At 45.2% G+C, this 13,594-nt stretch overlaps 1 protein-coding gene across 5 annotated transcripts in view; it reads left to right on the plus strand.

Annotated features, from left to right (window-relative positions):
• LOC138489380 (zinc finger protein 391-like) overlaps positions 1 to 13,594 on the plus strand; it is a 279,556-nt gene that overhangs the window by 169,203 nt on the left and 96,759 nt on the right. For all 5 annotated transcript variants that reach the window (XM_069617096.1, XM_069617098.1, XM_069617095.1 and 2 more), the window contains 2 exons: positions 7,469 to 7,567; positions 9,774 to 9,872. In XM_069617096.1, coding sequence (XP_069473197.1) covers positions 7,469 to 7,567; positions 9,774 to 9,872 — 198 coding nt within the window. The remainder of the gene's footprint in view (positions 1 to 7,468; positions 7,568 to 9,773; positions 9,873 to 13,594) is intronic.

A 13,594-nucleotide genomic window follows, 5' to 3' on the forward strand; every position in this document is an offset into this window, starting at 1 on the left:
TTGACTCTAACATTCCCTCTGACCTCCTCCTACTCGATCTCTCTTCTGCCTTCGACATGGTCAACCATTCCATCTTGCTCAACCATCTCCGTGATAGCCTGGGTATCACTGATCAGGCTCTTGCCTGGCTGACCTCTTTCCTCTCTGATCGACCCTCCCAGGTCCAACTTGGGTCCTTCCTATAATCTCTTCCACTCTACCTGTGGTGTTCCCCAGCGGTCTAACCTCTCGCCCTGGCTTTTCAACCAATACCTAGCAACTCTCGCCCACTGCATTGCCATTTTCTGCTCAAATTTCCAGTGCTATGCTGATGACACTCAACTCATTTTCAGGCTGCCCTCGGCCACCTCCTCTCCCATCTCTGATTGCCTAACTGCCATTCAAGATAGGTGTGCTGCCAATGATCTTTGTCTGAATGCCAGCAAAATGGAGATCCTCCTCATCGGCACACCTTCACCATCCTTTCCCCTCAGTCTCTGGCTGGCCTCCATTTGCCCTCCTCCTAACCCCACCTTCAAGGCTAAGAACCTCTGGGTCATCTTTGACTCCACCCTTTCCTTCTCCGCCCACATCTCCGAGGTCTCTAAAAAGTCAAATTTCCTACTGCACCTCCTCAGAGGTACTCTGCCTTTCCTCTCCTTCCCCTAGAAGCTCACTGTCTTCCAAGCTCTGGTTCTCTCTAGGTTGGATTATTGTAACAGCCTCTTTCTAAATCTACCTGCCTCTACTCTCCGCCCTCTGCAACTAATCCAGAACAGAACTGCGAGACTTGTCCTTGGCCTCAAGCCCTGGGATCGTATCTCTCCAGCTCTGAAATCTCTCCATTGGCGCTCAGTGGATGCAAGGATTAAATTCAAAACCCTCTGCATTGTCCACAAGGCTGTCTGGAGCGTGCGTCCAAAATACCTTCAGTTATCCCTCTGCAAATACCTCCCCTCTCGAGCTCTTTGCTCCTCTACCTCCCTTAGGGTCAGTCGTTTTTCAAAGAAACGAGCTGGGGGTAGATGGGTCCTCCCTCTGGAACAGCCTCCCTGCCACTCTAGCACCTCAAGACCTTCCTCTTTGCTTCTGCCCTTGCCCCCCCCCTCTCCCCTGCTGATCTGCTCTCTTGGCACTGTGCACCTGGCCAACCTCTGTCCCCTGGTTCCTGCTCACCCTGCCACCTTCCTGCACTGCCTCCTGGCCACCCCTTGCACTGGGGACTGTATCTGTACCCATACAGGCCCCAACCCCTCCCATTGTCTTCTTTTTTTGCACTTATTCAGACGTACCCAGTCTGCTGCCGTGAACGCAGTACTTGCCACTTGCTAGCTGCACTACCACTGTTTATTTCCTCCATCTATTTATTTTTATTTATTATTTATCTCTTCTGCTCTGCACTTTCCACTCTCCCTCTTCCATGCACTTTCCCCCCCTTTCCATTTCCCATGCACTTGCGTGTTCTCAATGTCACTGGGCCCAGTAAGATCCCCCGTTTCCCCCCTCCCTTGCCTTGTCGTGCTCTGAAACACTTGTATACGAGCGCGATACAAATAAGTTATCATATTATATAACATAAATTCCTTTCTAACGCTGCCCGCTATCTCTCCTGCCTAATAACAAAAAACCATACTGACAGACCTACCCACGCCGCTTATTTCGGGCAACTAACCGAGCCTAGATATAAAAGACAAAAAGCAGGGGGCTCAAACTTCCCCGTCATGGCAGCCAACTACTGGAACACCTTGCCAGTGGATATAAGGATGGATCCTTCCTTACTGTCATTCCGCAAAAAACTAAAAACCTGGCTTTTCACACAGGATAGCTAGCAACGCCCTCGGTTTGTACCTTGCATCTCCTGTAACCGAATTCCAAAGCTTCTACTATAAGTGATCTGCATAATTTTCAACCTACTCTTAAGCTGGCCAAAACATGTAACCAACTTCCTAAGCTTGCAACCTCTGTAACCATAGTCTTAAGTATGCCTTATTTACAACCTGCATAATTGTAACCAAATTCTTAAGCCTGTTGAACTTGTAACCATACGTTTAAGCCGGCTAAAACATGTATTCAGCTCTCTGAAGCCTGCAACCATAATCATAAGCATGCCTTTCTTAGACCTGCATAACTGTAACCAAATTCTTAAGCCTGTTGAACTTGTAACCATACGTTTAAGCCGGCTAAAACATGTATTCAGCTCTCTGAAGCCTGCAACCATAATCATAAGCATGCCTTTCTTAGACCTGCATAACTGTAACCAAATTCTTAAGTATGTTGAATATGTAACCAGATTCTTAAGATGTTTATCACGGAATGCGCCCAGTTGCCTCAGGGTTAGGTGCGCAATACAAACGTAATAATAAATAAATCAGAAGACATGCATTACTTATCGTAATAGCATTTCTGATGATTGTATCTGCTTAGATTCACATGTGCCCACCCATCCTCCCCGCTCAGAGTAGAAGGAATATAGACATCTTACTATTCTCTGTCTATCTGTACTCACTCACGTTAGTCATAAAGCTCCCTCATGGCAGAAAAAATGCAACCAGAGGGACCTCGACGCGTGAGGGATTGTGGGTACACTACACGTCACGGTAGGGATAGTGTTGCAATCATGCCCATGTCGATGTCCCTTTTCGGTCCTCGAAAGACGAGATGCAATACTACACGATTACCACTAGAAGTCAGACTATATGCACAGCATGTTAATCTAAGCAGTTACAATATCAGAAATGGTATTACGGTAAGTAATGCTATATATTTGAGACTCTTGGGATGGCAGGGCTGTCTCCGCAGTTATCGTTGCTTACCTAGACGGTACTGGCGAGTGGCAGGGACAGGAAGTGGTACTTTGCATACTAATCTCAGTAGTAGCAACAGGTGTTACCTGCATATTCATCTGCCTCATTACAATACTCTCCCCTAGCACACCTCCATGTTCTGCTTCCAAACTTGTCTCTCTTTCTCTCTCTCTTTCTGTTTTACTTTGCATCTTAGTCTCACATCTGTCGCTCACTTTCTCTCCCTGGGTTTTTCTCTGCATTTTCTTATTCTCACACTATCTCTCTCTCTCCCTCCATATCGGTCTGCTCTCCACCTCCTCATGTACTTTCTTCCCGTCTCCTGATCTTTCCCTCATGACACTCATTCTCATCCATCCTCTTCCCTACGTCCGCTACCTCCTTGTCTTCTCTTGCCTTCTTCCATCTTCTTGATGGTCTGCCTGTGTCTCCTTTGCTCCTGATATTATCCTTTGTCTTGATCTTTCCTCCCTTGCCCTCCTTTCTTGCCCTCCTCTTTCTTTGTTCCTTCCTTTCTCCGACTGGTTTCCGCCTCCTTGCCTACTCTACACCTCGGGCTTGCCAGCCATCTCCAAACACCCACACGCTTCTTTGTTTCTTGTCCACTTTAATCCTCTGTGCCTTTGAGTTGTTGGCTGGAGCGTGTGCACCTGCAAAAACTGATCAGCTTTGTTTGGGGGAATGTGGTACTTGGTCCATTACCTTCACTATGCTTTGTCTCGCACCTTGGGGCGAACCCATAAAAGCGAGGTCCCCAATCTTGCTTCCTCCCTCAGACATCTACTGACTCCTTCATGGTGGGCAGTCATAATTTCGAAAAAAAATGTCGACAGACAAAAATGTCGACAAAAAAATTTCGAAAAAAAAAATGTCGACTTTTGTTTTTTTTAATTATATATTTATTTTAGGGGTTCGGGAGTTAAAAAAAGGGAAAAATTTTAAAAAAAATTAAAAACCCTCCTTCATTCTAACCTGTGTGTAAGTGATAGAAAGTGGGTCAGGGTTGGCACTACAAACCACAAGCACTTGCCTGCCAGTCTGCCACTGTGGCTTTCCAAGCCCACTACCCGAACTACCTTTGCTTCGTAGGGCTTCCTCTTCTGAGTTGTGGCACAGAGACTTGAGATGGGAAGGAGGCCCCACAGATCTTCCATGTCCAATGTCTGAGGCCAATATCACTCTCCGGGTCGTGATCTTTAGCTCCCAATGTCTTGAATGTCATGTTCCTGAGCCTCTCCAGATTGACTCGTCACATTCCCTACTCTATAATGACACCCGCCCATACAAAGGAGGGAGGAAAAACACACGAGTCCCCCTTCTATGGACTTTAAATGGAGCACTTCGGCCCCCCTCAAACTTGCACATTTCATTTTTTTCCACACTTCCTCTGTCGGCAAAGATTTTTCTTTTTCAAACTGTTTTTGTATTGACATCAATGGAAACCCCAGCTAGCTTGCTAGGCCTTGATCCCTAACCTGTGTAATGAGCTCATGGTTGCAACAGTAAATCAGACACAAGTGATCACAGTTCAAAGGTGTTTATGAAACTGTATGCAGGTTGGAAAAACGCTTTATCTAAATTTAAGATGGTAGCAAGCGTTGACTATCAAATGAAAAATAAGGCGGTCCTAGTGGCGTTGTGTCAAATAAAAAGGGCCTATACTAAGAAACCTATTGCCCAACCTTACAACTAATACAAAAAGGGGTGTGGATAGTTTTCAAGAAAGGAAAGTGTTGACAAATATGTCAGGATGCGGTAGCTTGGGTCGCCCTTCCCCCCCCCACGTTTTGACCACGGGGTAAGGTGGGATCTTGGAGCACAGTCGGCACGAGTCAACAGTTTTGTTCTAGTTTATCCTGAGCCTCGATGGCCAAGTCTTGTTTCCCTTGAAAGTCTCTTACCTTCGGGGGCCTGACGTGTTCAAATAAAACAAAATAAGTTCAGTTCCAAATGTTCGTATCGTGGTTCTCTCACCCTTGGGTCCCTCTCTTCCGGGCGCTGACCCTTCACAAATTAAATTGCATATCCTCCTCCATGCACTGGGTTCACTATGGCTTCTCTCCTTCACAAAACTGAATTTTTAAACCGTTCCAGTGGACATCCCTCGGCTGGGTTCACTTTCATCAACACACTGTTTCTTAGGACTTGCCCCGTCAATCCCTCTTCCGGGTTCACTCTTGCCAACTTCATTTACTTTCAATGTTTACAGGATTCACTTCTCTTGCTTTCTCATATGGTGGGATTCACTTCCCTTGTTTTCTTTATAGTTCTTAGGTCGAAGGCTTTCGAGTGGACAGGGATTTTGCATGACCTCTTGTATGACCACTTTGACCTATCTTGGCAGCACTCCTACGCCCTTCTGGTATCTGTAGTTTTACTTAGAGGGGCATCGACCAGATATCTCAGAGCAGCACCCACGTGGTGCCGGTCCCCTTCTGCAGCTGGTCTCCCCTTTATAATTCTATAGTTCTTTGAACTTCTCTCACTTTGCCACTTTCATTCACCACAGCCCTGTTCTTATCTGCCCTCCCCTCAACTCACTGGCTGTGATGAACTGCTTGGCTTTCCTTTTAACTGGAGTCGAGGCCGGTACCACGGTAGCAGGAGTCTCCCTCGCTGCGTCCTATCAACGTCGATATGCTCTGTGTATCATTGTGCAGCACACTTGTGCTATTGTCCTCAGTCTTACGATTCCTTCTGCAGAGGGTTTGCTGGGTTTTGTCGAAAAGGGTAAGGTTGTGTCTCTCCAAGTCAGCCTCTCGATATTTGCTGTCTTTCTCCTCCTCTTGAGCGGCCGGGTCTGGATAGCTGTCTCGTTGCGCGGTCTGCCTTGCTCGTTCTGTGCTCTCTTGCTCCACCTTTTATCCCTGTGGGGAAAAGGAAGGGCCATCGGGTGTGTGTGTGTGTGTGTGATTTAAGTCAATTGCCTGACTTTGACTGACCGTTGTGTCGGGACATGTTGGGTAAACAGTTTTATTACAAGTCCTTTGTCTGTTGTGGTGGGAGAAAGTGTTTATTTCGGAAAAGGGGAAGTGTAGAGGTTCTAAGTATTCTGTGTGACAGGTTGGGGAAGAGGTGTTATAGGGACTGTATTTGTTCGTCCTATTTGACTGAGAATTCGGAAAGTGACTATCGGGATTGGTAGGGTTTATGTGACAAACGGGAATAGCTGGGATTGTGGAATAGCCAAGTGGGATTATGGGAACAATATTTTATCTGGCCCGATTGGGAGTTCGCATAACAAGCAGGAATTCTGGGATATATACTTTTTTGGTGTAACCAGGATTGGGGCCTTAGAGGATTGGTTAGGAACAGGGGGTTTGAATCTGGGCAGGAGAGATTTTGTTGAAGGAGGCAAGGTAGAGATGTTGTATCCTACTAAAGTCTTAGTATTGTTCCACTATAAGGTCCTTTTGGGCAGCCAGCGCGTCGATAAAGCACGGAGAGCGGAAGGGAATGCGTGCTTCTCAGGAGAAAAATACAGCAGAGTGGAACAATACTCTGGGTGATAGAAGGCGAACAGTAGTGTTAATAGCCATGACGGTGGACGGAAGTCCGAAATGCATTGGCTAAAATTATGTGACACTGATGAGTCCGATAAATAACGATAACCAAAAAACCATACAAGGAACTATGAATATATGATTCAGAACTATATTTATTGCACAAAAGCGAGTTAATTGATTCGAGTATTTGTTGAAACCCCGGAGGGGATTTTGCGAGTGAGCTCATCCAGGAACGGAAGCAGTCCGGTCCTTCTTTTTTGGGATTGAGAGTGTACCCATAACTTTCTTAACACCTTCTAAATCTGAAGGTGTTTTTATAATACATTATTTTACCAATATGTTGGCTTTGGCAAATCTTGTGCAGGGGAACCTTTGAGGCTTTTTACTCACTTAGCGGGTATTTTCTTGGAACCTTGCCCTTGTGGAGGCCTAGTTATCGGATCTTCAAGGAATGCTGATGATAGTTGTCTTCCTTATACTTTAAGGCAGGGTCTGTGGTTTATCTTAAAGTGCATTGTTCCTTTTACTTAAGTGCTCCAGTTTCAGTGCCTTGCTTTAATAACAATTTTTCCTGTGTTCTAGTGTAAAGCAGCAATCATCTCGCTGCTTGTTTGCAAACTGTGCACCCATATGTGTATGTAAGTGTGTTGTGTGATGTGCTTCTCTTGAGTTTGCCTGCTAAGGGCCTCAGCACAAGTTTTGCCCGAGCCCTTAAATGCAGCAGTAATAGCGCTCCCCCACCCCATTGGGTCCTACAATAGGGAATGGGGATTTACCGCCTCCCCCCCACGCACCTCGTGATGCGGCGCAAATTGCGCCGCACAGAGTTGCAGTATTAGTGTTTGGTGGTATCCCGGCAGTACTACTGCCGGGATACTGCCCAACTCGTGATGAGACCCCATGGGTTTTAAGGCCAATAAATTAGTATATGTTGTACTTCTGTATTGACTCTGTGTAGGATCAGTTAAATGTACTCGCACACCACCCCATACATCCTCAAGTCTGCCCTAGAGCTCAGCTCGTGTTACCTAGATTGAGTTAGGCTAGACTAAAGTGTGCTCACCAACTAGGTGAGCCTCTCGGAAACCTCCCACAGTACAGGTTCTGAAAATCATCTCAACTATCCCTATTGAATATATGTGTATTTGTCATTTATGAATTTAATTTTTTATTTCACAGGATATAGCATGATTTCATATAGCTTTCAAGAGGATGAAGCAACAAATTGCAATGGTGATCAGGGCAGTGAGATAAAACAAAGCCCTAACAGGTCCACAGGTGAGTAAATAGTGAGTCATTCGTGTTAATCCGTATTTTGTATTGGTATTTTATTGTATTTATATAGAGCTTGACGCCTAAGCATGTAAATGTCAAACGGATGAAGCCGAAAGAAGATTATCTTTAAGATGAGGTTTAGAGTGAGAGCGAGAGGGTGAAGACCGTAGGGAGAGAGGGAGAACATTCCTGTGGATAGGGACACGTAGGGAGAAAGATCGAAAGGGAGACGAAGTACAAGGAACAAATAAGAGATCGAGCGCAGAGAGTACGAGACGTAGAATCAAACAAAATTAGGGAAGAGAGTGGCTAAGCCATGAAGACATTTTAAAAGAAATACAAAGGAAGGTGATGAGGGAACAGGCCTCCAAGGATAACCACCTGAGTGAATGTAAGGTTGAAGAGATAGTCACGAGTAGAAAGCGTACAAACACGCAAATAGAGGAATGATGGAACAAATGGGGCAAGCTGAGAGGCAGAGGAGCCAAGAAGAAAGCTTGATCAGTAAAAGGGACGTGTGAATCCTAGGGAGGAGATGAGAAGTTTAGAACCATGATAGGTCCGAAATCGACAGGCCTTGCAGATATTGAAAAGTTGAAAAAATAGGACCGTGAGATAGAAGAAACATGAGAAATAAAGGAGAGAGAGGCATCGAACAAAACCAGATTACGGGCACAAGTAGAGCTGGGAAGAGATGCAAAAGGAAATTAAATGGAAAAAGGAGGGAGAGGACAATGAATGGTAGAAGCGGTGAAGAAGAGAATCTCAATCTTAGACGGATTGAGGTGCAAGTAGTGGAAATAAATCCAAGACTGGATAGAGAGAAGACAGGCCAAAAGAGAGGAATGGATAGTCAGAGAATGAGGTGAAGACCGAAAAATATAGGCGATGGTATGAGTAACCAAAAGAAATAGGTGCAAGAAGGGAAGCGTAGAAAGACAGCAGAAAAGGGCCTAACACAGAACCTTGAGTCACACCATAAGAAAGAGGGAAAACAGGAGTAGGACTGGCACAAGAAACAGAAAAAGTGCACTTGTAGAGAACAGAATGGAACCAGTCAAGAGTAGTCCCGAAAGACCAGATCAAAGAGAGAGAAATGAATGACCGACTGTGTCAAACACAGCTGACAAGTCGAGGAACTACGAGGGAGGATAGCTTAGAATTATGAGAAGACAAATGGCGACCAGAAACAGCAGGAAGGGCAGATTCAGTTGAATGGTGTGGACTAAAACCAGATTGAAAAAAGGAGGCAGGGAGAGAGTTCTGATTCAGATGGATAGCTGAGAGTAACCATGTGTTCAAGCAGCTTAGAAAGAAAAGGCATAAGAGAATCAGTAGCATTGTGTTGTGCATGCTTTTGAAATGGGCATATGTTTGCTTTGTTTCAACTTTGATGCACCCTCCTCCTCACATGAGAACTGGTGGAGGAGCTGCATTCTTTTATAGAGATTGTAATGAGCCGGTTTAGTCCTTTGTACACGCTTCACTGGCTGCTGCCATGGCTCCAGATCCCATTTCAGAGTATCCCTGATATTCCAAGACCTATGCATGTTCAATGTTTTAGAGCATACACAAGAATGTTGTTATCTTTTCCTCTGCTCATCTCTGTTGTAATATTGGGGGAGGAGTGAACAAAGTGCAGCTGACAACTATTGTCAGCACAAGCAAATCATTATAAACTTTGGGTGGGGGATAGAGGAGCACGAATCTAGTTCTATTAAGATTTCCCCTGACAGATCTGTCCACCTGGTCCACAGAATAGTTTTTTGCATCAAATAAGTTCTATCTGCCAGCCAATTGTATTGTCAAATGATGTCCCTATAGAAGTTCCCATTGGACTCCCACACTTGCTTTCAAGGTTGGCCAGGGAACAGTATTGGTGCATTTGCGCCCATCTCTCTGCTTACTGGCTCTCTAGAGTGGGAGATGGACTTCCAGAAAGGGGAGATATATATATCCCAAGTAATTTCATGGCCAGCTATTACAGCAGTCATTATTGGCAGGAGATTCCAATCCGACCCAGGTGAATGGCAAACGTGGGGTTGGCCCGAGCCACAGGAAAAGCTCCCCTGCACCCTTTCTTCCCTGGCATGCCTTTCTCCTATGGAGATGCTGAAACACACTATGCAAATATTTCATATTTCTGCACAGAGAATACGCCTCGTTGAATATTTGTCTCATGCCATTATATTTTTCATTTATTTGACAGGATATGAAATTATGTCTTTCCCCATAAAAGAGGATGGAGCATCCTATTCCAATGATGATCCGGACCGTGAGATGCAGCTGAGCCTCGACTCTGCCACAGGTGAGTAAATGGTGCTTAATTACTGGTAATCAGGAGATCTAGGCTTCTATAATGGCACACATCATGTGATTATGGAACGCATGCACGTGTTTTTTTTGTTGTTGTTTTGGCTGAAAGTTGGCAAAGACATTGTATTCCTTTACATATGGGTATTTCTTCTCTAGGCCCTCATCGCCTCCCTGACTCCGGGGCAGGACTTTCTGGCCCACTAGTCCTCTATAACACTTGAAAGGAACTCATGGTGGCAACAGTAAAGACCGACACAAGTGATCACAGTTCAAGAGTGTTTATTAAACTGTATAGGTAGGTTGGGAAAATGCCCAATCTAAACCTAAATCTAATTTGGGAGCAAGCTTCGACCATCAAATATTAATAATGCCGTCCTAATGGCGTCTTGTCAAATAAAAGGGCCTATACTAACAAAAATCGATTGCCAATCGTTACGCTAAATACAAAAAGTGTGGGATAAGGTTCACAGGAAAGAAAGAAGTAAATGATAAAGTCAGGATGTGGTAGCCAGGAGTCTCCCTTCCCCACGTTTGAGCACGAGACAAGGTAGGATTCCAGAGCACAGCACACACTCTAGCTTTCCCAGCACGAGCCAATAGTTCTGCTCTCAGCTACCAGGACCTTCTATGGAAATCTCTTGCCTTCGAGGACCTGATGTCTTCCAAAATAATAAACAAAAGATCCTTTCCGTAGGTACGTTGGGTGACTGAGAACGGAGGGGGCGAGAGGGAACAGAGTGGACACATTTTTCCTGAAGGTACTCGGCTCCTAACTTGTAGAAGGCTCGATGTACCAGGCACATTGATTTAAACAAAATCCCTTTCTCTATCAGAAGCCAGTGCAGCTTTCTCAAAGTGGTGACATATGTGCTCGTGGAGGGGGGCGCAAGATTGCTCTGGCCACCGCGTTCTGGAGCAACTGAATGCGATTTTATCAGATAACGTGGTTGACCATAGTACAGTGAATTGCAATAATCCGCTGTACTAAGAACAAGTGCAGCTACCACAGGGGCATGGAGATTACTGGGAATAAAAGGGAGAACCTTTCTCCGGGTGCGCAGCTTGAAGTGGCCAGATTTGCAGACTGCGCCAACCTGCTCTGTCATAGAGAGGGAAGCTGAGAACTTCATCCCCAAATTTCTCCCTGAAGGGGATGGAAGAGGGAACGGGCCAAGAGAGACTGGCCAGAACTCCGAGTCCAAAAGGAAAGTGGGCTAGTCGTGCCTCCCACAAGGACCTCAGTCTTGCTCCCATTGAGTTTTAGCGAGTTATTAACCATCCAGGTGCCCAGATCCTCAAGCAGCTTATAAGCCAGGAGGCAGTTTCAGGGCGAGGGAGATCAAGGCGAACCAGGATCTGCATATCGTCCGCATAAGAAACCATGTGTCAAAATAAGAAGGAGAAGTGGGCGAATATAAATGTTAAACAAAATTGGCGACAAGGCGGTTCCCTGTGGCACTCCACAAAACAGTAGGATGGATTGTGGGCAGAAAGGAGGCAAAAACAGATTGAGACCGGTCAGCAAGGAAGGCAGCGAACCAACTCAGCCCAGCCCGGCGTTCGACAAGCGGGAGATCAGAGTTGGAGAACGACGCTGACGGGTCCAGCAGGAGAAGCGCTCCCATCCCACTCTGATCACCTAGGTGGGTTAGAATGTCTAGCACAGAGTTAAGTACTGATTTGGTACCTCTCTCCGGCCGAAAGCCAGACTGAAATGTATCAAAAAAACTTTGAAGTTTCCAAAAAAGACGACAGAAGGGGAGAGACAAGAGCTTCCAAAACCTTCATCAGAGCGGAAAGATGAGAAATGGGCCGGAAGTTAGGGAGCACGTCGGGATCTAGGGAGGGCTTCTTCAGAAGAGGTAGCACACGGGCATGCTTCAATGTGCTGGGAATAGACCCATCTTGAAATGAAAGGTTCACTGCCGTAGTAATATGTGAAATGAGGCCTCCAGAAATATCTTTGAGCCCAGACAGTGGTATGGCATCCGCAGGTGAAGATGACTTAAGGCTATGAATGGCTGTAGAAATGTCCTGCACAGAGAAGACAGGGAAGGATATCCAAGAGGCGTTGGGGGCTGGCAGTTCAGAGAGTGCCTGAACAATGGCACTCCCGATAGTTTTCTGTGATATCCTTAAGAATAGATTCAATTTTAGAATGGAAAAAAGAAGAGGGGGAATCGCAGAGAGCTTGTGACGGTTCAATGGAGGCACCAGCTTTCGTAGGTGTAGAAAGGGATTGGACTAACTCAAATAGTGCTTTAGGCCTATTAACAGCACATTTGACTTTACCACTAAAAGAAAGTTGTTTTAGCAGCCAAAATTGCCTTTTGATATATTGACAAGGCGAGACGAAAGGCAGCTCCGTCAGCGGTCATATAGGCTGCGTGCCATTTCAGTTGACCCACTAAGCTATCTTTGATTAGGCAGGCGGGGACTGGTGCATTAGTAGGTGTCTTTAATCTTTCCAAATTGGTATATATGCATCTAAGATGTTGTGTCCTGAGCATTTCTCTGTCTCTGGATTGCTACTGTGATTACAAATGTCATTTGATAATGCTTGCTTGTGTTGTATGTTTTCTGTTAACCAAAAACAGTTTCTAGGGGGTACAGATTCCAATTTAGAATGTTCTTCCTTGCGAAAAATATTGAGGGCCATTAGAAACTTCTTTTACTTCCTGGCATTGTCATTTTATTCTTCCAGTGCAGTTTCCAATGTAGACTGAAGGAAAAAAAGAATCAATTAGGCTGCATTTTTTGGGATTATGGTATTGGGTAGCGCTTGCGCCACCTATAAGCTGAAACTATTGCATTAGAGTACATATAGGGAGAAATGGCATATTATAATTGTTTTTTTTTTTTTTATAACGTGCTTAATACTGAAGGTTTCTAAGCGCATACCCGGGATTCGAACCTGTGTTGCTCTGCGTCGTCTTGCTTCCAAGACGAACGCATTGCCACTGAGCTATCCTACCCATTGCCAATATGAGGTGGTACACAAAACTTATAGGTGGTGTTTGGTTATTTGCCCACCCATTGACTGCCTGTGGCCATGCTAATTCCATTGGCCATTTCCACCCAGCTCCTGCCCCTCCCCACCCAAAACACATCCTCATGGGAACTCTTTGAGCTCACTTTAATCACGTCTTATCAAACTCTGCACTCGAAGTGCCCGCCAGTGTCTTTTTCAAAGAAGTCTTCTGAGAGTTAATGTCCTAATTGGAGCTGTAAATGCGCTACTGGTGTAATGAAAATGTCTTAAACAGGTCTGCACTCAGCCACTTGATTTATAAGCACTATACTTGTCCTTCACTGAAGTCCCGTTAAAAACGAGCATTGGCAAAGGCGACAAAGTCGGCTTGTGTATAAGTATTGGGCATCTAATAAAAGTGCCTGGCAAATGCATAAGTACTCGCAGCATTTTGCACCTGCCACCATCAGTGGCCAGTTAATCAGGATTTACCTATATTCTGGAGGTAAATCCTCAACTTCCAAACTCATAGTGCATTGTTGCAGGAAAATGGTGGTAAAATGGTAAATCGGTTTCTGCCATATCTTCCTGTACCGCTGCATGCAATCTGGCATGTCTGTGCCTGCTCCTCCTTTCATCCATTTTTCTAAAGTATCTATTTGGAAAACCTATTTGGGAGATTTCATGCAGGTATGTCCAATAAATCAGAAGTTACTAGGAATACAATTATTCACTTTGGAAAC

This window comes from Ambystoma mexicanum, chromosome 9 (assembly GCF_040938575.1).
Source record: "Ambystoma mexicanum isolate Mex_15411 chromosome 9, UKY_AmexF1_1, whole genome shotgun sequence".
Lineage (NCBI taxonomy): Eukaryota > Metazoa > Chordata > Amphibia > Caudata > Ambystomatidae > Ambystoma > Ambystoma mexicanum.